At 38.1% G+C, this 25,677-nt stretch overlaps 1 protein-coding gene across 1 annotated transcript in view; it reads left to right on the forward strand.

Moving 5' to 3' along the window:
* The window catches only part of LOC114660809 (pantothenate kinase 3), an 84,059-nt gene that overhangs the window by 21,696 nt on the left and 36,686 nt on the right, over positions 1-25,677 (forward strand). Inside the window, exon 2 of the mRNA XM_028813720.2 lies at positions 18,598-18,950. Within this exon, the coding sequence (XP_028669553.1) occupies positions 18,598-18,950 (353 nt within the window). The remainder of the gene's footprint in view (positions 1-18,597; positions 18,951-25,677) is intronic.

The following is a 25,677-nucleotide window of genomic DNA, read 5'->3' on the forward strand; positions in this document are numbered from 1 at the left end:
GTTTTGGTACGTCAGATACAGACAGCACGCGTGGAATAAAGAAAGCCTGCTCAGAATCCATTGAATTCTGTGTTAGTGTTTCCGACCACCAGATCACAAACCCAACATTTACACAATATTTAAGTTAAACCTGTGCGATAGCCATTCATACATCCAGTTTTTTGGAGCCTCGTCACACCTGCCATAAAGTTCTCTGCACTGAACATACACCTGGGGACCCCTTACTGCGAGGGGGCAGCACTACCGCCTCACTACCGTGCATGTTTAATACCTGCTTTAATGCATTTCATCATGAAAATGATATCAAGTATTTATCTTAGCATTCTAAATTTTCAGAGCGCAGGAATATCATGAAGTGAATGGATTCTGTGTGGTGATCGCTATCTCCTCTTAGTGCGGGAGAAGTCAGTTTAAGAAGCGTAGTGATTAACAACTGGGTCGGGGAACACTTAACACAAAGCATTTAATGTGCTACATTAACTTATGACGGGGTTTGAGAAAATCTAGTAAATTAAACAATGATTTTAGGATGAAGTTTAGTTTACAACATTCTACTTTAATTATAAAGTAAACTATGAGAATAAAGTGGAAATGTCGACTTTATTCTCGACATATAGTTTGATTTTTTCTTCACCGTGGCCCTAATACGATTCTGTAGCGCTATACCACAAATAGCATTATAAATGCAAGTTTTAGTTTTATTATTTATGCATATAGCTTAGCTTGAAGCAAGGTCCATATTAATGCAGTTTGCCTAAATGATGGTTCAGTTGGTAAAGATGTCATCACCAAGATTGCACTTTTTATTTTATTTTATTTTAATTTGGTGAATACTGTGTAATGCACCTGGGCTTGAAGCCTTGAAGTAATAGTGCAACTATCAGTAATAATACTATTATTTATTTTATTGTTATTATTTATTAGTTTAAATATTATGCAGTTTAATGATGGTAAAGTTGTTTAAAAAGTCACTTTAACGTGTCAGTGGACAGAGATGGTTAACATTAACAAAGTGTAGTTGTTTTACAAAAAATATTCACTATTTATTCCTTTTCTAAGACATGTTCAGTGCAATACAACTTTTGACAAGCACTTCTGGATATTTTACTAAGTCTAAATGCCTCTTTGGATGGTTGAAAATATGTTGTCAAAATTATAGTTTAAGTTTTTGCAAAATTTGTTCAATAAAAAGGTTCTATATTTTGACTGCATCTGTCATGCAATGTGATTCCTTCTCTTCATTAGTGCCACCCCCTTGAAAACTATCACTTTATGGGGCCATGCAAACCTGTATTAATACTTGTGCGCACATTAAAATGTTTTTTATGTACAATGCACTTGACAGTGGAATAGGTTATTCTTAGCCAGTAACTGCAGTGGAAAATGTGGTTAACATCCACTCATGCATGGGAAAAAAATACCGTTGAATACCGTGAAACCGGGATAATTTAGTAAAATACCGTGATATAGAATTTTGGTCATACCGCCCACTCCTAACATCTGTTAACACAGTACATGTCATATTAATAGGGAAATGTGCCTTGTCCTTCAAAACATTGAAACACTAAGTTTTATTTTGGAACTGTATTAACAAATAGAGAAACTTGTGTCATTGCCTATGGAGGCAAGCGAAACAGCCTCTCTATTTGAGTCTTGCATCTGTGTTTACTTGCTACTTTGTTAGCACTGCCAGTCCTCCTACATCCCACAACCCTAAATGCGTAAATGAATGTGTGTGAGTCACACCCCAGCGTGACCCTGAACTGTATACACCAGGTAGGAAATTGGACCGATGGACATCTATAGAAGTGCTCATCAAACTGTTCATATATCGGGACAGTGCAGGACACTATTTAAAAGCAGTTAATCTTCTTGTTGTTTCATCTTCTCTTACAAATACATGACAATACAAGTTAAACTATTGCACTTCATTAGATTGGTAATGTTATTTCGCTTTCAAAGCATGCACAAATCTGTTTCTGAATCAAGTGGAAATAACATGCACCTGTGTGTGTTTTGTTTTTTTGTGTTTAATTAAAAGTGTGATTACTGCACTCACATGCAGGAATTTTCTGCAAACACAAAAGCATTTCCAAACATGACTGTCTACCCGATCTGCATGCCTACCCGATTTGCGCACGCAGGCGTATTAAAAGCCTAATATGCCGTAAAGTGTTCACGTATGTGTTAAACAGATTGGGCAGCACCGTAAAGTGTGCGATGACGTAGCCTTTCAATATGCACGCACAGGCGGATCAGGCCAGCAACGGGGACCAGGTAGTGACACACACCACATGCGCTTAATGACAAAAACATTAAAAACAAAAAAAATCCACTTTACGCCACGGCCCGATCGGAACTGTGCATGCAGTACAACTTGACATTACGGTTTATTCATTTTAGTTCCACATTAGTTGACCATAATGAAAATATTCATCCTGCAGAATATACGAAGCAGCCTTTGTGGCGTAGCGTAACGTTGATGTCCAATGTTCGATCGCCGTAAGAGGAAACTTAAGTGTGCACACCTGATGAGCCCCAGTTAGGGCGAAACACATGCTCTGTACTCTTTGTATTATTTGGCAGGTACTATATGTATATGTTATATAAAGTATGTAGCGTTTTTATTTTCCCACTCACGTAATAAATAGTTTCCTTTCCGTTTTGATCTATTGTTGCAATTTCCCTCTCATGAACAAATTGTTTGTTTAAAAATATCCATCCATCCATCCATTTTCCAACCCGCTAAATCCAAACACAGGGTCACAGGAGTCTGCTGGAGCCAATCCCAGCCAACACAGGGCGCAAGGCAGGAACCAATCCCGAGCAGGGCGCCAACCCACCACATTAAAAATATCCTTAGACATAAATTATTAATAATAAAATTGCCATTTGTCTTAAGGCATTAGGTTTACAAAACCTAATGTATCCAACCAGTTTTTTAGAAATATATGGTCCTTTTTCAAAAAAAGAAAATAACACTGTGTTGCATGGCATTGTGCTTGACTGTCCCTGTCCTTAGTGCTGTTACTGTCAACTTGTTAAAATTATTTAATTCGTTCTCAGTTGTGCAATCAGGTCAGATGCTGAAGAAATGAAGAGCATAAAGCCACTGGTTCAAATCCTCATTTATTCCAATGGCTGTTAATCTTACAAAAATATTTAACTTTATATCCACACACTTAAATGATTCAAGTGATAACAGCTCACTTCCTTAAATTTATTTGATCAATTTTTTTTACAGCTGCTATAATTCATATTTGTAATACGTTTGTTCTTGGTGATGTGTTTTTAATGTTATTTTGAGGCGTCTCTGTAAAACCCACTGAGAAACCAACTTACCTATTAATATAATAAAACTAAACTGAATTTAACAGCTATACAATAAAATATTCTCCACTAACTGAGCAGAATTTAAACAGCATGAAATAGTTCAGTTTATGATGAACACCATGTTGACAGAGTGCAGTGATATTCATTCTTACAAGTTTAATCAACATAACACACTGCTGTTTGTGTGCAGACTCTTCTCATGTCAATGGTTTTATTCACCCATATTGATACAGAGCCAGTTCATTTTTGTATTTTCCTTTTTTTAAAGTTGTAATACACTTATTAATTTTTTGTTGAAGAAGTAAATGGTATGTCTAAAAATAAAAGTGAAAGATCTGTGAACAATATTTCTCAAAAAAAATTATACACACCCCTCTCACATTTCTTTTACTTCTGTTCCTATTCCAAAATGTTTTATAAAGATTTATTTCTGTTACTTTCTTGAATGACAAACCAGTATCTCACTGTTTAAATATTGTTCTTCTTCTGTATACAGTTTTGAAGACTAATTGTTAGAAAGTGGAGTAACTGTGTTTTCCTTGCTTCATAAATTTCATATTCATAAGTGTAAAGTTCAGAACGTTAGACCCTCTGTTACATCTTTCTGTATGGACATTAATATGCTAGAAATAGTTTTTAAAACGGAAAACACACAAAAATAATTAAAACATGTAAGATTCTGATCTGCTTCATTAACAATTTGTAATGCTATTATCTGCATCTCGCTTTCTTGTAATAACTTAGCTGTTGCTACTCTTGTATGTAATTTCGCCTTCATCATTATATCTTTATTAACTTTATTATGGAAAAACTATTGTAATGATGTAATCTGATATCAACATAATAAAAAATACTGATGGCTTTGGAGGGCACACTTTATACCTGTCGAGTATCAGTCGTGCACTCCTAATTCTATTCCTAATTCGACATCTCGATTACATTGTTTTGCTTAATCTTTAGCATGCCGTTCACTCTTTAAGATGAAAAATGCGAACAAATGTTAAAAGAAACACACCACCAAATGCTAATAGGGTGTTACAAAATAAATGAAATGCATCCATTAACCCAAATATGGAAAATGTGACTTCCACATTTAAACCACGAGATTACGAATGTCGTATAGCAACTAAAAAGGAAAATCCTTATTGCCTTTTTCATCAATATGATGTACTTACAAAAAGCTATACATATCCATTATAAAGTTCACAGACATGCATCGCATTTCATTTCGCTCCCTCTTCATTCGAATGGAGTTAAAATTTTCAGGCGACAAATATTCTTCCAAGACGTTATAAAATTCAAAAGTTGTCATCTTTTCCAGTAAGAAGTCCACTTACAGACGGAAATAAACGTCAACACAAAAATGACTCGCAAGTACAATTCAAACCTGACGAGTGACGTGTGTCGCAGAACAAATCGGGCAGCATCGTGAAATGAATTTTAATTAAGCAGAGAGCGGATGCGTGAGACAAATCGGATGGGGACTCGTGTCGCGAAGTAGAAAAACGCAGATCAGGCAGGGTCGTAATAGTAATGTTCTGCGTGCGCATGCGCACACGGCTCTGGTTGTCTTTGTGTGCATGCGCGCACAAATCGGGTAGGCACCGTAGATCGGGTAGTGACAATGACCTCTGCTGTGGTACTTGCACTCATGTGAGACTACAAGTAACAACTTCCTTGGTACTACCGATACTTCAAAAAAAAAAAAAGTTGGGACCATTACATTTTCAGAACTTTAGTACCAAAATATGGTTCTTGTAACATCACAATTGTAAAGTTGAGTGTTTTTAATATATTTTTAAAAATACATAGCCAGTCCTGGCCTTTTATGGTGAACATTTTAGGCATAGGCCACATTGCATAGAAACTTTCAAAATATGTCAATTTTTAAAAACCGGACAGTTGTTAAGTATTGATCTCATACACACATTGTAAAATAGCCTATACATGTCATTTTTGAATAAAAAACACAATGTTGTGAGATTCAGCCATTTTAAAGACAGGCTACCTCTGCACACTACCTCAGCTTTTGTCTTATTCCGGAATAAACTTTCACGCCCCTGAGGTGTAATTAACTCATGAAAGACAAAATTACAGCACACTGTTTGGGCCACATTTTTGGGTTTGTTTTGATGTACTTTCATATTTATGTGAGAACTCGCACAAGCAAATAGAAAACATACCCTTGCCTCAAGAAAAATGGTTCCAGGAATATGTGATAAAATGATTATATCCAGATCCCTTTTCTTATCAAAAACGTGCCAGACACTGAAATATATATGAAGGTTTACCTTTTTGAAATAAATTACGGAAGCAAATGATATTTTTCACAATATTTTTATTTTTTCAGATGCATCTGTATGTACAAGTATGTATGGAAATGCATGTCGTTTCATTGTGTCAATAATTGAAATTGAGAAATGTTTCTCATAAGGCACATGCTGTATATCAACCATTTAACTTTCATTGCTACTGAACTTACATGCTCTCTCCAATCTGTAGCAGCATCCTTTGGTAGTATCTTGCTTTTGCCTTCTGATCATTTTTTATGGGCATTGATGGGGTTCCCTGGATTCACTTTCCTCACCATTTGTTTCCTTCCAGAATTGACCACACTGACTTATACCTACACATTACAGTATGTTGTAATTACTGGGTGTACCTGCTCTGTGTGTGTTGGAAAGATGAGATTGCTCATCTTATGTGCTGAGAAGGGAAGATGTGTAATGGGAATCATGATGTACAAACATGCAACCCTTTTTTTCAGGTAATGTACTGTGCAGGTGAATATCAATTAGGTCTTAGTTTGTGACACACCAGTTAATGTGAGCTAGACTGGACAGACTGAGTTTGCCCTAAGGTAAGAGATATTGTGGCGCTCTTCTTGTGTTACAAAAACCTGCAGCAGTACTAGCATTTTAATAATTATGGAAATGTTTTAACAGATGTTGCAACACAATAATATATCTAGCACTGTTCTTTTTATGTCATTATTATGCAGTCTGGTGAAACAGATTCTCCAAATGCATCATTATTGATGGCATAGCTAATGAAGGCTGATAAACTGAGGAGCAATTGCACCAACTACATTTATTTATTTATTTATTTATTTTGGCTTCAGGTGCTGTGGGAAATCTGGTATCTTATTCCCCATCAGTGCCTTTCAAGCAATGTTTTTCATAGGTTTCTAGAGATTATTAAGATTGGGAATGCTGTTATGTTGATAGTTAGTAAAGTGTGCATTGAAAGATGATGCAAATTTCTTCCATGCTGTATTTTGTTTAACTACTATGGCAGTATCTTTGCAGGTGTTCTGTAAGTCTGATATTAAATTTTCCACAGTGTATAGAAGTTGTGCTATGGTGTTTAGCTGCGATTAGGCATTCTTCAGATATTTTCCAGCATCTGATGAGGTATACCTTTTGGTAACAATTGGATTATTAAAGTTTTTAGAATAAGCTGTTCTCATAATAGCCAAGCATATAAATGTAATGTGTACAAAATTGTAAAAACGGTCTAACAAAGGTACAATGTTGTTTTAAGATGTGATTCTTTGCAAGCTGTTTCTTTCTGCATATTCCTTTCCTGTTCTTTTATTTATACGCTTACTGAAGATATGTCTTCTTGCTAATTGTGCCTTGTTCAATGAAGCAACAATACAAAATTTATACTCCAGATCTATTGATTAATGATACTCCACCTAAAGAGTGAATGTACTAATACAGTATTAAACTTATACAGTGAGGAACATAAGTATTTGAACACCCTGCGATTTTGCAAGTTCTCCCACTTAGAAATCATGGAGGGGTCTGAAATTCACATTGTAGGTGCATTCCCACTGTGAGAGACAGAATGTAAAAAAAAAAAAAAAAAAATTCGGGAAATCACATTGTATGATTTGTACAGAATTTATTTGTATTGCACTGCTGCACATAAGTATTTGAACACCTGAGAAAATCAGTGTTAATATTTGGTACAGAAGCCTTTGTTTGCAATTACAGAGGTCAAACGTTTCCCGTAGTTCTTGACCAGGTTTGCACACACTGCAACAGGGATTTTGGCCCACTCCTCCACACAGATCTCCTCTAGATCTGTCAGGTTCTGGGGCTGGCGCTGAGCAACACAGAGTTTCAGCTCCCTCCAAAGATTTTCAATTGGATTTAGGTCTGGAGACTGGCTAGGCCACTCCAGAACCTTGATATGCTTCTTGTGGAGCCACTCCTTGGTTATCCTGATTGTGTGCTTCGGGTCATTGTCATGTTGGAAGACCCAGCCACGACCCATCTTCATTGCTCTGACTGAGGGAAGGAGGTTGTTGCTCAAAATCTCACAATACATGGCCCCATTCATCCTCTCCTTAATACAGTGCAGTCGTCCTGTCCCCTTCGCAGAAAAGCACCCCCAAAGCATGATGTTTCCACCCCCATGCTTCACAGTAGGGATGGTGTTCTTGGGATGCAACTCCTCCTTCTTTTTCCTCCAAACACGGCGAGTGAAGTTTAGACCAAAAAAGTCTATTTTGGTCTCATCTGACCACATGACTTTCTCCCATGCCTCCTCTGGATCATCCAGATGGTCATTGGCAAACTTCAGACGGGCCTGGACATGTGATGACTTGAGCAGGGGAACCTTCCGTGCAATGCGTGATTTGAAACTATGACGGCATAGTGTTCTACTGACAGTGACCTTTGAAACTGTGGTCCCAGCTCTCCATGTCATTGACCAGCTCCTACCGTGTAGTTCTGGGCTGATTCCTCACCTTTCTTATAATCTGTGATACCCCACGAGTTGAGATCTTGCATGGAGCCCCAGTCCAAAGTAGACGGACAGTCGTCTTTAGCCTCTTCCATTTTCTGACAATTGCTCCAACAGTTGATCTATTTTCACCAAGCTGCTTGGCAATTGCCCCATAGCCCTTTCCAGCCTTGTGGAGGTCCACAATTTTGTCTCTGGTGTCTTTTGACAGCTCTGTGGTCTTGCCCATGGTAGTAGTTGGAGTCTGACTGACTGTGGGGTGGACAGGTGTCTTTAAAGAGCTCAGACAGGTGCTACTAATTAAGATTATTAAGTGGAGTAGAGGTGGAATTCTTAAAGGCAGAGTTACAGGTCTTTGAGAGCCAGAATTCTTGCTGATTGCCAGGTGTTCAAATACTTATGTGCAGCAGTGCAATACAAATAAATTCTGCACAAATCATACAATGTGATTTCCTGAATTTTTTTTACATTCTGTCTCTCACAGTGGGAATGCACCTACAATGTGAATTTCAGACCCCTCCATGATTTCTAAGTGGGAGAACTTGCAAAATTGCAGGGTGTTCAAATACTTATGTTCCTCACTGTAATTCTATTTGACGTTTTTGCAGTGAGTGGTACTGATATGAGAATTTCAAAGCCCTTTCATAAACCTTAAAGTGAATAATATTTACAATAATTCTACATACTGTCTTGCCATAATGGTCATTTGTAATTTGATGTAATTTTGTCAAGAATGTTTGGTAAGGATGTTTCATGAGGTTTAAAAATTGTTATATTTTTTGTCCTCTGCTGTGACCCTTTAATTGAGTTGGAAAGTATAGAGGCATGTCATTAATTATTGGCCTGCCACTGCCAACAAGCAGACGGACACATAACTAACCATGCAGACTGCAAACACCAGACCATAACAGGACTAGCTATGGATTATTTAGGTTTGATCCTTACCTCTTTCTGTTGTTTACAGTAGTAACAATTATACTTAAGGGCACATTTTTCTGTTGCAGGCCAAATTTCCAGTAATGCTTCTTACAGTAAGCCGTATAAAGTCTAGGAGAGTCCGTAAAGCCAGACAGTCTAGCACATTTGTTAATGACAAATGTTAACTTTAAAAATAGTTGATGCTATAAATTGTTTAATTTGAAAACTTTCTAAATTAAAAACCAATTAAGAGCAATGCTCAAACACCAATAAGAGTAATTTTGAACCAAAGTGATTTCACTACTTGTTCTGGTCATGAACCTGAAACTGATTGCCACTTCACTGTGAAAATTGATTGATATGCTAGCTGTTGCAACATTTAATTCCTTGCAAAGATTTGGATCCATTAATGCACTACTATACTTGCATTTAGTCATTTTTATTTGAGAGAAGATTGCTTTTGTACCAAGTTCTGCTGCTGTTCGATTCCCTTTTATTCAGATATAGCTGAATAAATGTTGAATACTATTTCAAGAAATACAGTGAAATACGTTTAATGCGAAAACGCTTAAGATGAAATATCGGTTAACACGAAATAATACAACGGTCCCGACAAACTACTATGTATTTTCATGCATTTTTTTCTCTTAACACGAAACGAAAATCGCTTAACACGAAAAGATTTCCCTTCTGGGAATGAACAAAATACAGAAAACACCAGCCGCGCAGGCGAGATTTAAGAGGGGTGTGAAATGAAAGAGAGGTGGTTTCACATGTTTCGTAGAAAGGAGGCTAACTTGGCTTTGAAATACCCTCGGAATAGCCTGTGACACGAGCCAATTTTGTTAATCTAAGCTACTTTCACCCTCCACCCCTACAAACGCCACACACAAAAACATCTCATCTCTCATCAATTAGCTTTGGAATTCGGTGACGAGTACATCGCAGTGTGAGTAAAAATCAGTGAGTTTGGTTTGCGTTTTTTTTTTTTTTCTATTTTAGAAGAATTTTTTTTACGAGCACAATGGCAAAGAGCTCAGGGGGAAAGCAAACTGCTATTTCGCTTAAAATGAAGATGGAGCTTCTTAAGGCGGAAAACGGAAATCTGTAAAGATTTTGATATTGCTATCTCTACATTATCAACAATACAGTAATTAAAAAAAAAAAAGAGAGCAAATTACGGAAATGTTTGAACGGAGTAAGTTTGAGCCAGAGCGAAAATGGATGAGAACAGCCAAGCAAGAGGATTTAGAGACGGCTTTACTTGTTTGGTTCAAACAAGCGAGATCTCAGAATGCTCCCATTTTTATTAAATACATGCATATATACATATCTATGTAAATAAAATGTACTCTAATAAACTTAATTTTGTTGAATATACTGCATGTTTTTTTGTTTTTTTTTTTGTAATATCCTTTAACACGAAATTCTTTTAACATGAAAAAATATTTCAGTCCCCTCAGTTTCGTGTTAAACGATTTTCACTGTAATTACAAACCACCAACAATCCATCAATTTGCACCAGCTCTCCTTCTCAAAACTTGGCACAGACACATGTATCAAACCATGTTACAATATATGTAAACAGAATATTGTTCTTAATTAGCAAGAAAGCATTACTTTATCAAACAATAAATTTACTTTAACAAAACAAAGTGCCTATCGAAATGTGAGGAAAAGAAAAAAACAAAAACTGCCATCCTTCCATCAATTTGCACCTGCTATATACGCAGGATTATTTACAAACTGAAAGGGTAAATATCATAAAAAGTCTTTACAGTAACATGCCGTACACAAAAACTGATAAGTTATGTACATTTAACACAACCATAAAGTAACTCAAACAAGAACTTCTGTTTTACTGTTTCCTCTCCTCACCTGAACTCGTTGTTGATTGAGGAGAAGATGTGAAAAACCCATAGATAACAAAATGTAGATAAGTCAATGAAAGAGAGAAAGAAAATACAAAATTAATAATGTAAAATAACTGTCACAAGCTTAATACAAAAAAAAATATACAATTTTGTATGAAATTAATCACATACATTATGATACTGAATAATGAAGCAATGCAAACGGCACATTTGCATAGTTTTGGAGACAAATCCTTAGAATTCTGAGTAATGTACAACCTGCAGAATTCAAGCTCAAAATGTTGGTAATGTATTTTAAGATTACAATTGCAATGGAGACTGTGGAAATTTCTCCACATTTATATATAAAAAAAAAATATATATATAAAAAAATGCAACGTCTGTCATGCAAAACCTGAAAATGAGATTTAAATTCATGGCTTCCTAGCTGGATATGTGCCAGTGTTCTCACTTCTGTATGGACACTGATCCTTAAAATTAGGGAAATGTATGGTTTTTGCTTATTAAAGTTAGCGATGGGTTTCAAACCGGAAGTAGCCTCCTTAGTGTTAGACTTGAGCATTACTTGGGCTGTAAAAATTGTGCTAAAAGCATTAGTTCTGAGTGTCACTCAGGCAACTTTACAGATGCATCTTGCATAAACCTTAGAACCAAGAAGTACTCGGGCTGAAAAAGTGCTGTCAGCATAAGTCACAAGCATTACTTGGGCAATGTTATAAGTGGGCGAGTCTTGTGAAAGCTTTATGTCCAAGCATCACATGGGCTAAGGTGTTGGTGCGTCTTCTCCTCTCACCTGTAAGTGTGATCCATAATCCCCTCTGTAATAATGGTGTCTCGTAAGAAATGTTTTTCACAAGTCCGGGTGTTGCATACTCCTGCTAGTGATACAAGCAGTAATGTTGAGGAGCTTCTCATCAGCAGTGATAAGGAAGTGAATCTGTTCTTAGGTGGTGAAACTGAAATGGGCAGTGAGCCCGAAAGTGACTCTGATGAATCCAAAAGTAACCCTCGTGTCTGGCTGTCTGTTAACCCTGCTTCAAATAAACCATCCCCACCTCGTTTTGATTTTGTGGGGAAGCCAGGAGGAATAAAAGTGGACATTGACAGCCAAGATCCTCTCTCTTACCTGAGGTTATTTCTGGATGATAACATGATTGGTAGAATTATGGGGACGAATCGTTATTCTGAACTGTCGGGCAAATAACCGTACACCTAACTAGTTTTTCCATTCAAAAAGATGGCAACCAGTAACTGCTGATGATATCTGGGCCTTGATAGGTTTATTGATATTGCAAGGACTTGTAGTAAAACCTGAGAAGCAATGGTACTGGTCTAAGAGCAAAATTTTGGCAACACCATGTAGATTTTCACTAATTATGAAATATCTGCACTTTACCAACAATGAAGACCCAGCACCCAGACTGAAAAAAAAACTGGGAGATATACCAGGCCATTGTAACAAACTTTTGGAGCGTTTGCATTCCGGACCGTGATGTCAGCATCAATGAAAGTCTCATGGCTTATAAGGGCATGCATACAGTACATTGCTTCAAAAAGAGCAAGATTTGGTGTAAAGTTTTATGAGCTTTATGAATCTAAAACTGGATACATTTGGAATTCAGTTCTGTACAGAGAGAAAGGGACAGGGTTTAATCCGAAATAAAATCAGTATGGCATTGCTACGTCATCGGTGCTGACATTGATAGATGCTCTGCTGGGTCAAAGTTACTGTGTAGCCATGGGCAATTTTTATACTTTGCCATAGCTATTTTACATCTTCCTACAAAGAAAGACTGAGGCATATATGGTACAGTGCATCCCAACAGTCATGGCATGCCTGAAGACTTTGGCAGAGCTAAATTACAGTGAGGTGTGCTAGTAGCTTGGCAAAAGTGTAAAGTGCTTGCACTGAAATGGAAAGAAAAGAAAGATGTTTGTCTGCTTAGTACTGTACATAATGCAGCCACAGTCACTATACAGGCAAACGGCAACAAGCAGGTTACGAAGCCTTGTGCTGTGGTAGACTACAACAGCATGATGGGTGGTGTAAAATGTGTGGATCAGAAATTGACTTTCTATCCCATTATACAGAGGCAACAAAAGAAATACTACAAAAAGCTGTTTCTTCATCTGGTTGAACAGTGCATTTGGAATGCGTTTGTCTTGCAGAAACCAGATGCTGGTGAAACTGTATCTCATGCAGACTTTACATGCCGGCTTGTAGAACAAATCATTGCCGCACATCCACCTTCCACATTACTGCTAAAAAGATGCGGTTGACCTAGGACATCGCTTTTTACATGCTGTTGTTGTGTGTGTGTTTTTTTTTTTTTTTTTTTTATTTGATTTTATTAAATGCAATGCTAAGGAAGTTAAACTGGTACCGGTTTCCAGACTGGTCGGTACATAAATATCAATTAGCTCCTGGAAAAAACTGTGCTGCTATCGGTATTTTTGTAAAGTTAATTCATTCTAAAATTACCAGCGTTTTTAAATTCATAAGTTCCTTAATGATGACTACACTGCAAGCGTCAGGCGATCACATTTCAGTCGCGTGGCTGGGTGTGTAGCAAAGTGAAATCTTTCTTTTGGAATTATTTTTTTAGTTTTAGTTATGAACTCAAAATTGATTGTTCTTGTATATAGGTAATAGCTTACCAATCATATTGTAAAGATCCGGCTGGAGATTCAGAAGGCCATTTGGCTATACAGTTACCTGCAAATAAAAGACCTCTGCAGCAGAAGGATGTCTCAGGAAAAATGGTGGAAGGTTATATATAAAAAATGAGATGGTGGCAGCACAGCCTTGCATGCAATCTGTAATGTATCTCAATGTCAGATACATTTAAAACAAAATAGCAAAGGAGATTTTCACTTGTATTCTGAATTAATAGATCAGAAGAACAAGAGCATTTTTCAATAGCTAATTAACTGGATATTTTCTTAATGTTAGATGCAACCGTAATTTCATGTCAGCTAATGCCTGATATCTGACAAAGGGACTTAAAGACAAACTTGATTTCAAAAGTTTTGTCAGAAAAGCAGCTTTAAAATGTTGTTTTAAACAAAGTGTCCTGAATAATCAGTTTTCTCATAGAAACATCTTTAAAATGTAGTTTAAAACATAGTGTCCTAAATGATCATTGTAAAAGATGGTTCAGAAGGTAATAAGGCTGTAAACACAATTTATTTTTCAATTACTAAAAGCAAAATGTCAAAAAATTAACTTTAATATTAGCACAAGTTAAGATGTATTAGGTGATCCATTATGATCATGTCTTGAAAAATAAATAAATCCATCCACTCTTTACATCCCTTTCATTTGTTGTTACTGGGAGGTAGGTCACCCTGTTGAAAGAAAAAAAAAATGTTCATGCCCTGAATATGTACAAAGGAATGTGTATTTACTGTACATGTCCAGATTTATTTATTGATCTATTCTTCATAGATAAAAGTTTTAAGGTGCCTGAAATATGTAATATTTGAGATTTGCAATATACGTAAATTTCTAGAATTGTTGATTTTTGATGGAAAAACTGTAATTCTGTATATATAATTCTTATTTATCAGTCTATACTGACAAGTATTTCTAAGCTTTGACTTTGTGATAGTGGCAGTAATCTCTAATGCTGTCATTCGATACCAAGAAGACAAAGCTTAGGAATTAAGATTTAGTAAAAGATGATCAAATATTGTCACATTTATAATAAGAATACTATTCTAAGAAAAAAAAAACACTGGTTTAAACATTGACACCATTAGGGCATCCCTTAGGAAGCAGATGTCTCACAAACCTACCTGTCAACATAACACTAGAAACTGCAGTTTATGGTGTGCTTTATATAAATATCTCTAAGGCTAGCATTGAGGTGAGGACTGGTTGGAAGTTGAGAGTGGTATAAGCAGTGGAGAAGGTCAGAGCATGAATGCACCATAAAGCAATTGTAAGATGTGTGTCATTACCTTGACAAGGTCATAAACAAAGAATGTTACCAACTGTTTCAGCAGACGATAAGAGCTTAGCTGGATGAGATGCCCTCAAGTAGGGTGGTAGAAATGAGTCCGCAACGTGCATGGACTAGATGAAACAATAAGCTAACTTGGTCTGAGCTGTGAAAGGTTGAGCCTATTCACAAAAAGTTCTTGGTAGGATTGGCCTGTGTCATCCATCCCAGTCCATCTAGCTAGCCTCTTCTGTTGGAGCATGGCAGAGGCTCCAGTATGCACCTTATTTTGTAAGAGAGGAACCCTTGAGCATGTTAGCTATATTAGCTATGTTAGCTAATTGTAGCCGCCCTGCTACAATTAGGGAATGGTTGCTAATGCTGGTATCAAGGCTGAGTGCTGAAGTAGATGGCGTTGTTTTCCGGCATAGGCACCACCATCCAATTAAATCGTATATAAGCTTCAACAGGCCAAAAAGACCATGGCCAAAAGCAACAGCAGGGATCCTTATGAGAGTACTAGACTGGCAATTGGGTGCTGATCATGACAGGCAACTTAAATTCCCAGAGAGCATTACCAATACCACGCTGGGCCAGACATGGCCTTGCTTTCAGAAGCAACAAGGTAGATTTTGTTAGAGCTCATAGTACCCAAGGATGATTGGTTGGAAGAGGCGATGAGAAGAGTAAATTACCATGAATTTACAGACAAATGCTGCAGGAAGGGGTATTTTGCCCAATGCTTGCCCATTGAAGTGGGGATTTAGGGGGCTTGCTCATTTCCCTCTGTAAGGCATTTAATGCTTTTAGCTATCAATTATAGAGGAAGCAAACAGAGTGTCAGTCATGACTGTAATTTAGTAGGAACAGTTGCTACTTGGACATAAGCTTGGGTCTAATCAACTCCACCTGGCTTGCTTTGGCAAGGGTTTCCGATGTCGAATGACCTGAAGGACTCTATGACCCCAGGTGTATCATTGATAGTGCTGGATTGGCACAAAAAGTTTGACTTTGGTATCGATGCCAGATTTTGGTTATGAAGCAAATAACAGATTACACGTAATACTCCCAACCTTTTACTCCAGCCTCCCTTTTCTGAAGTGCTATTGCACCATGTTAAAGTAAATAATCCAAAAGGGAGAGTCCCCCGTGATCTCCTCATCACGCTGCATCACTCTTCACAGTTGCCTAGTATGCTGCTTTGAATTAATAAATCTCAGGCAACTTGTGGTCCCTATGAACACCACATAAACTCTTGATCACGCTGCACTTTACATCACTGTTCATGGCCGCCTCCCAGGTGCGCCACACTATGCATTATGTTGAGGCAGTGGGGCATATGGAGGTAGTCACTCATTAAGTCCTGATGGTGCCGCACTTCACACTCTTATCTCTCTTCATAGACGCATCCCTGGCTGGCGGCGGACCCAGTGAAGTTGCAACTGATGAGGTTTCTTAAGTTCATTAGCAGATGTGCAGTATTTGGTGAATCATGTTGGGTTTTTTTTATTTTTTTTTAATCAAATGAAGAGAAACATTCACAACTTTATGTCAGAAGCATCTTTTGAAAGATCACTTGGGCTCACTGCAGTTTGCCTGTAGGACAGCGATTGCAGTGGGAGATTCAATTATCAGTTTGCTCCACACGGCTTATTCCCATCTGGATAATGATGGCAACATTGTGAAGGTTTCGTGTTTTATATTTCTCTGGTGACTTTAATACCATCTAGCCATCTCTGGCATCCTGGATAATAGACTGCTTGTCCAACAGACAGCAGATTAAGGGGCTCAAGGACTGTCTGTGATTTGGATGTAAGCAACAGTAGAGCACTACAATGAACTGTCCTGTCTCCTTTTCTCTTCACCCTTGTACACCTCGGACAATCGCTATAATATCAGGTTATGTCACCTGCAGAACTTCTCAGATGATTCTGCACTAATAGGGTATGTTGATGAAGGGAATGAGACAGAGTATATGAGTCAGGTGGAGGACTTTTTTTCTTGTGCAGAAAGAATTTCCTGCAGCTTAACATTGTGGTGTAGCAGGTCCACAGCTCATGTCAAAAAGGCCACTTTTTAAATAAATAATCGCCGCACTTGTGGCTTAGAGGGGCGGTGTTGTATGTGTGGCTGGAGCGGTTCCCGGGTGATGTGTGAGGTGGATGGTCCTTAAGTGCACAGGTGAGTCGTCGTCCGCATTCGTAATTGGTGCCGGGAGTTGCTAATTGCCACATCTGATCCACGTCCCCGTAATAAATAGAAGCGTGAGGTGGCTAGGAGGGAGAAAAAGGAAGGAGAAAAGAGGAGAGAGAATGGGACGTTAAGAGAGAAGGCGGCTGGAGAAGTGTGGAGGCGGTGCGAGCGAGCGACAGCAAAGGCAGGCAGCTGGTAGGAGAGCCCCGGAGGAGTGTGGCCAACTCTCGGAGGGGACAGATTGAAGTGGTCGCTCCAGCTGAGTAATTGGGAGTAGCTGGAGTGACCGGCAGTGGAGTCGACTGGCCATTGACGATAGCGGGAGTCGTGGAGGCATTGGGTGTGTTGAGCGCCATGGCCGCTGGGGGAAGGAAACCAAGTTTCGGTCTGGCTGGAGCACAACGTAGCCAGGGATCGGAGGGCTGCCGGACCAGTATTGATGGAGCTGCATATGCTGGTAGGGCGACTCCCCTGTTGTGGGGCCCGGACAGGAGAAGCAGGGGAGTCACCAATAGAAAGGAGACACCGTGCTTTGTGTTTTAAAAGACTGCTTCCAGCTGTTATTTTAACCTCGGGTTTTTAAAGGATTGTTTTTCCATTGTGTTTTTAACCTCCACTTTTCACCTGTTTTATGGATTATTTATTTAATGACTTTGCAACACTGCATTATTTAATTTGGACACTTTCTTTTTGTTGTTGTTGGATTTAATAAAAGCACTTTGCACTTTTTACACCATCCCCTTGCTTCATTGTTTGTGCCTCACTATCCAGCTCATCGGTGACATTACCGACGGTGTCGGGTTCAAGAGCTCCCAGAAGGCAGATGGGAGCATGGAATGAACCTGCATTGTCACAAACATCATTAAAACCAAGGAACTGGTTATTGATGTTTGCCACATAAAAGAGCCTCTGAGGCCAATCACTATTCAGGAAGTGGAAGTAGAGGTGGTGAACGTCTGCAATTACTTGGTAAGCAAACATCAATAACAGGCTGTACTGGTAATGTACTGGACACATAGTAACTTTATATGCAGGGCAGAGCAGACTTTTTTTGGTTATGTCTTTCTCAATGCTTGTTAACCTTAAAATAGATTGCTTCTGCCCTTAGTGGCTACACAACATCCTGGTATGGCACCTGCTCAGCACAGGATTGCAAAGAACTTTAGAAGGTGGCAAGGGTGGCACAAAATACTACTCATACCCTATTCAGTCGCTAGTTGGTGAAAACCGTGTAATTAAGAATTTTGTTGTAATATTTGTACAAACGGCAAAACTCAACTTGAACCATTGTTTTTGAATATGTGATTCTCTTTTTAACTGGGAGAATTCTTTAGAATCAATTTCATGGGTAACTATAACATTCAGAATTGATTTAGAAAATTCCCTTTTGAAATTGAATGCTATTTGCGACTGCTGCTGTAATGTTTATTTTATTCAATTATTTAATTTTAATATTGTCTACAAGCAAAAGATGAGAATACAAGAGTATAGAATTTTAAAAGTGAATTGATTATTGAATAACAGTAAGTAATTTAACCTCAGGTTTATGCATTAATTATGTTTATCTTTTCTTTGTTAAGCTTTTCCATGGTTTGGAATGGACATTGGTGGAACATTAGTGAAGCTTGTCTACTTTGAGCCCATTGATATTACAGCAGAGGAAGAACAAGAGGAAGTTGAAAGTCTGAAGAGTATTCGCAAGTACCTAACTTCTAATGTAGCTTATGGCTCCACTGGTATCCGTGACACCCATCTGGAACTAAAAAACCTTTCCCTTCTGGAACGTCGTGGCAACCTTCACTTTATTCGTTTTCCCACTCATGACCTGCCCACTTTTATCCAAATGGGCCATGACAAAAACTTTTCCACCTTGCATACGGTGCTATGTGCCACTGGAGGGGGAGCATACAAGTTTGAGGAAGAATTTAGAACGGTAAGGATGCTTTTCACAAAGACTTACTATAAATGTTGTAAAACATTAATATTTGGTGAATTAGTACTAGAGTCCAGTGTTACCAAATATTTACATTTTATACATGAATACAGTTCAGTTTTCTTTTGCTTTTGTTAAACTTTAGCTCTTGGTTTATTTATTTATTTATTTTTTAAAAGCAGCCTTGTTTTGGTGATCACATAGATGGCTTTTCTGCTGTTTTATAAACGAACGCCATATAAGGTCTTCCTTTTTCCTTGCTTCGCCAAGGAAGGAGCCTTTTTTATTAAATCCAAGGGTTCTTCGCTTTTTTTTTTGTTCGTTTATTACGATTGTTATAGTTCTGTTTGTATACCATGTTGTCAGTTCAACACTCCGGTTGTAATATGACCAAGCCGTGCAAGCTTACTGTTAAGAATGCAACGTATAGTTGTACAGGAGAAAAGCAATCTTGCCCCAAATCAATGGCAACCTTTTGTAGGTCTATGAACTTAAACTTTAGGTTTACACTGTGCTTTCTTTCCAAAGTACTTGCACTCATGAATATGTCTGTATGCGTCAGTCGCTCAAATCCACGCGCTTCGCACCGGGGAAGTACTGCTTTTAAATTTTTATTAAGAAGAAAAGAAAACCTTTTTAAATTGAGGGAAAATATCCCAATAACAATTTGTTAAGGATCTGGTTTTTTGTGAAGCTGACTTCACACAGCCTCTCCACTGTTTTATAAATGAACGCCATATAAGGTCTTCCTTTTTCATTGCTTCGCCAACGGAAGCAGCCTTTTTATTTAAGCCACGGGTTGTCTGCTGTTTTTTTGTTCGTTTATTACTATTGTTATAGTTCTGTTTGTATACCAGTTTGTCAGTTCAGCACTCCAGTTGTAATATGACGAATCCGTGCAAGCACACTCTTGAGAATGCAACGTATAGTTGTACAGGAGAAAAGCAATCTTGCCTGAAATCAATGGCAACCTTTTGTAGGTCTATGAACTTAATTTAAACTTTAGGTTTACACGGTGCTTTGTTTCCGAAGTACCTGCACTCATGAATATGTCTGTATGCGTCAGTCGGTCAAATCCCCGCGGTTCGCACCGGCGAAGTTCTGCTTTTAAATTTTTATTAAGAAGAAAAGAAAACCTTTTAAAATTGAGGTAAAATTTACCAATAACAGTTTGTTAAGGATCTGTTTTTTTGTGAAGCTGCCTTCACTCGAGTGATCACTTTGAGCTTTAAGCCTGAGAAATCACCCTGTAAATGCACACGTTTAATTGCACATCTGTTAATATGTATGCTTACACAGTATTAAAAGACACTCAACAATTAACGTCATTTACCTTCGTTCCCGCGTTTGACTCGTGCTGTAAATCTCTTCCTTGTTTTCACTTCACATGATTACGTAGGAGGCGTAATACGTGATGACGCGATACGTGACCCCGCCTCCTCCATTAGAGTATATGGACAAAAAACAGGTTCCAGTTATGACCATTACGCGTAGAATTTCGAAATGAAACCTGCCTAACTTTTGTAAGTAAGCTGTAAGGAATGAGCCTGCCAAATTTCAGCCTTCCACCTACACGGGAAGTTGGAGAATTAGTGATGAGTGAGTCAGTCAGTCAGACAGTCAGTGAGTCAGTGAGGGCTTTGCCTTTTATTAATTAGTATAGATATATATATGTTTCACTTCATGAAAGACATGGTACCAATTAGCACAGTTAATAAAGGATTTTAAAAAGATGATCCATTTGCTTCACAAAACAGTATGTAATACCATCACGCAACTATTTCTCTCATGTCGCCATCCCAGAGCTGTATGAAAAATGCGAGGCACATATTCAATCGGAGTTATCAAAAGTGGAATATTTTGTAGCAACAACACATTTGTTGTCAAGTTGGACAACGGAGTTGTACATTAGTCTGACCACCCACTTTATTAATGAGAACTTATAAAAGAAAAGCTGCTGTTTGCAAACAGCATTTTTACTGCGGGATCACATAAGCGAGAAAATGTCAAAAGGTTTGAGAGAAGCATTGGCTGCTTTGGATCTAAATGAAAGACATCTAATCTGTTGTCACAATAACAGTCCACAGACATCAAAAAGTGACATCGTATAGGGTGCCGGTAGCAGAGGAGATGTCATCAAGGGCGCCGGGACCTAGCGGGATTTCCCGTGGATAGCCTGCAGGAGATTGTGAGAAAAAGTCAGTGCAGCTCGCCACCCCCTGGTCTGGCATGGTACTACTATTATTCATGCTCTTTAGCTGTCTCCCAATCGCACATGTGTGACGCTGTATAACAACAGACAACGCCACGAACATGGTGAAAGTTGCATCCCGTAACAAGTGGACCAGGCTGCAGTGCTTTTCCCACAGACTGCATTGGTAAGTTTGCTATATTTACTAAGCTGTTTTACTTAACACCCTGTCCTAAAATTAAACATGATGAAATTGTTGTATCAAATTCATACTGGTATCATTCTAACATTTATATATGTACAGTATTTTACTTCTGCTACTGCTCTTTGCACATGCATAATACTTTTTCACAATAACAGTGTCTTTTAGCTCATCATTTTATAGCTAGATTATGTTAGTATAAATCCCTTTTGTATTACAGTAATCCCTCGCTATATCGCGCTTCGACTTTCGCGGCTTCAGTCTATCACGGATTTTATATGTAAGCATATTTAAATATATATCGCGGATTTTTCACTGGTGCGTGTTTTCAGTGGACAATGGGTCTTTTAATTTCTGGTACATGCTTCCTCAGTTGGTTTGCCCAGCTGATTTCATACAAGGGACGCTATTAGCAGATGGCTGAGAAGCTACCCAATCAGAGCACATATTAAATAAAACTCCTCAAATATATTGTGAGCACGGGGGCCTGTTCGCACCCCTAGAGGATACGGCCACTCCTCAAAAAACGCTGAAAGATTACCTTCACATTGCTCCCTTCCTTGCTGGGCTTACTTGTGGTTACTTTGTTGCGCGATTTGCTTCCCGCACGGTGCTTCACATACTTAAAAGCTCAAACAGCCCTATTGATTTTTGATTGTTTGCTTTTCTCTCTCTCTCTCTTGCTCTGACATTCTCTGCCCTGACGGAGGGGGTGTGAGCAGGGGGGCTGTTCACACCACTAGAGGATACGGACGCTCGTCTAAAAAATGCTGAAAGACTACCTTCACATTGCTCCTTTCCTTGCAGCTGGTTTGTCAAGCGACATGCTTCCCGCACGGTGCTTCGCATACTTAAAGCACAAAAAGCACCTATTGATTTCTGATTGTTTGCTTCTCTCTCTCTCTCTCTCTCTCTCTCTCTCTCTCTCTCTCTCTCTCTCTCTCTCTCTCTCTCTCTCTCTGACATTCTCTGCTCCTGACGCGCAGTCCTTTGAAGAGGAAGTTTGCATTCTTTTAATTGTGAGAAGGAACTGTCATCTCTGTCTTGTCATGGAGCATGTTTAAACTTTTGAAAAAGAAAGAAATGTTTGTTTGCAGTGTTTGAATAAAGTTCCTGTCTCTCTACAACCTCCTGTGTTTCTGTGCAAATCTGTGACCCAAGCATGACAATATAAAAACAACCATATAAACATATGGTTTCTACTTTGCGGATTTTCACCTTTCGCGGGGGATTCTGGAACGCAACCTCCGTGATTGAGGAAGGATCACTGTAGTTCTGTCTTTTAATTAACACAGTGACATTGCATTTTACTGCAAGTCCTACCTATAAAAATGTGTGAAAATTTTTTAATCTTGAATTTTAAAATGATAGCTTCATAAATGATTAATTTTTAAAGATGCATTAAAGTTAAACTGGAGGACTCGCCACTAATGTAAAACTCGTAAGACAGTAATTCTTTGAGAGTGATTTGGTGTTCATAGATTTTTAAAATTTGTAAAGAAGGCAGGGAGAAACTATATATTTAATCTCTAAATAATCTATAATTTATTCAATTGCATAAACATATATAAGCACTTTACTGTTTAAATTTAAATATTTATAGTATGTAGTTTGTACTTTTTTATTTATTAATTTTTTTTTTTTGCCCCACCACTAAAATACATTGAAAAAGAATGAACACTCCTCACAGCTGGAATATATATTATATTCCCTCCTCTTTGAAAACAAGATGGGGTTCCAGACAGATGATGATCTGCAGGATAGTAGAGCTGCTGAAAGCTTTAACTTGGGTCCTGTCTTCAGACATGGAGGTGTAACATCTGATTCCAACCTGACAAGATATTGATGTCTTGGAGTCTATGAACCAGTCACTAGATCCACTGCTGGACTTCACAGATGCACTTTCATGTTATGACTATGTTAGTGTTACCTATATGAAGCCAGTTCTTCACCTCTTTAACACTTCAATGTCACTAATGCACTAGGAAGACACCGACCTGACCAAGAAGTTGAAGAGTGAGATGTTGGGCTATCTTAATGAGAAATATAAAGATGACACTACTCAGGAGCTGCTAGATATGACATCTTTTTTGGACCCCCGGTTCAAAATGAGTTTTATCGGTGCTTGACAGCAAGATCAAAGTCAAGACCAGAGTGACATCAGCACTGCAGCCTGAGGTCTCTTGGCATTCAATCACTTCTGAAGTTGAGCCCATAGTTGCTGACACATCCCAGGCAAGGAAAGTCAAGAGGTCCTTGGGAAGTTTCTTTAAACAAAGTGGAGCTGTACAAAGAGAGATTCCTCTCTGACCCTTACGGAAGCTGAATTATTGTACGATTGTACAAATATAGTACAACCCTAATCCTGGAATTCTATTCCTGTACAGTTAGATCCATAAGTATTTGGACAGTGACGCAATTTTCATAATTTTGGCTCTGTACACCACCACAGTGGATTTGAAATAAAGCAGTCATCTGATTGAAGTGTAGGCTTTCAGCTGTACCCTCCTTAGCATTACACCCGAGCGTTACTTGGGCTGTCAAAGCCGTGCTAAAAGCTGTACAGATGCGTTATGTCTAAGCATTAGAACCGAGAAATACTCAAGCTGTGAAAGTGATGTCAGTTCTGCAGTTCTTTGGAAAAATTATATCTGAGTGTAGGTTTTCACTAATTATGAAACATCTGCACTTTAACAACAATGAAAACTTTGAGAATACCCGTCCAGCACCCAAAATGTGGAAGATATACCAGGCCATTGTATCAAAATTTCGGAGTGTTTACATTCCGTACTGTCACAGATACAGTACATCATGTCAAAAAATTTGGCATAAAGTTTTATGAGCTTTGTGAATCTAAAGTAATACATTTGGAATTTGGTTCTGTATGCAGGGAAAGGGACAATGTTTGATCCGAAATATAATCAATATGGCATTGCTACGTCATCACTGCGGACACTGATAGATGCTCTGCTGGATCAAGGTTACTGTGTAAGCATGGACAATTCTTATATATTCACCAGAGCTATTTTGATATCTTGCTGCAAAGAAAGACTGAGGCATATGGAATAGTACGTCCCAACTGTTGTGGTATGCCTGAACACTTTGGCAGAGCTAAATTATAAATTACAGCAAGACGTGCTAGTAGTTTGGTAAAAGGGTAAAGTGATTAGGCTGAAACAGAAAGATGATTTTTGCTGTCTTAGTACTGTACATGATGCAGCTACAGTCACTGTACAGGCAAAAGGTAACAAGCAGGTTACGAAGCTTTGTGCTGTGGTTGACTACAACAGTACGATGGGTGGCGTAGAACGTGCGGATCAAATATTGACTTTCTATCCCATTATGCAGAGGCAACAAAAGAAATACTACAAAAACTGTTTCTTCATCTGGTTGAACAGTGCATTTGGAATGCGTTTCTTACACCAGCAAGATGCTGGCGAAACTGTATCTCATGTAAACTTTACATGCCGGCTTGTAAAACAAATTATTGCTGCATATCCACCGTTCACTTTACCGCTAAAGAGATGTTGTCAACCCATATCAGTTCAGAGTGTCTTATTAATACATATTTTGATTATATACTTCCAACAGAAGAAAAACAGAATACAACTCGTACCTATGCAGTGTGCTGTTCAAAAACTGATAAATCTGGAAAGAAAATCCGAAAAGAAACCCACTATTATTGTGCCGACTGTGTCGTTGGATTGTGTCTTTCACTGTGCTTTAAGATTTACCACACAAAGGACTCATTTTGAGATTATATACTGTTTTGGCTTCTTTAGTAGTATTATTACTGTTATTGTTTTTGTTGTTGTTCATTTCATATTTTTATTCATCATTACTATTGTATCATTATTATAATTTTGAGATTTAATAATAATGTAATTTTTTCATGCCAAGAAAAGACAACGCCTTTTACATGTTTTTTGGAATAAAATACAACGCTAAAAAGGTTAATTTTAAGAGTTTACCAAAGATACCATATGAGCTGTTTAGGAATTACATTTGTGTCCTTTTTTGTTTTTTTTTTGTTTTTTTTTTTGTCTTTCATCTACACTACTTTGGTGTTTTCAACCCACAAAAACAAATACCTCTGAAAACTCTCTTAAGTACAATCGTTAAGTGTGAGCTAGCAAAAACAAAGATTTCTGAAAACACTGACTCCATTGCAGCTTGATTGGTTCACACTTACTGTGTGGCTCTTCCCTGATTGGATCCTGCTGCTTACGTCTAATTTCCCTGATTGGTCACCCTTTACGGAAGAAAATATATTTAGACATTGCAGGCATAGAGTTGCCTTCTATGGTGCTTGTTTTGTTGCTTACCTATATGCT

The sequence above is a fragment of the Erpetoichthys calabaricus genome, chromosome 11 (genome assembly GCF_900747795.2).
Source record: "Erpetoichthys calabaricus chromosome 11, fErpCal1.3, whole genome shotgun sequence".
In the NCBI taxonomy this organism is placed as follows: Eukaryota; Metazoa; Chordata; class Cladistia; order Polypteriformes; family Polypteridae; genus Erpetoichthys; species Erpetoichthys calabaricus.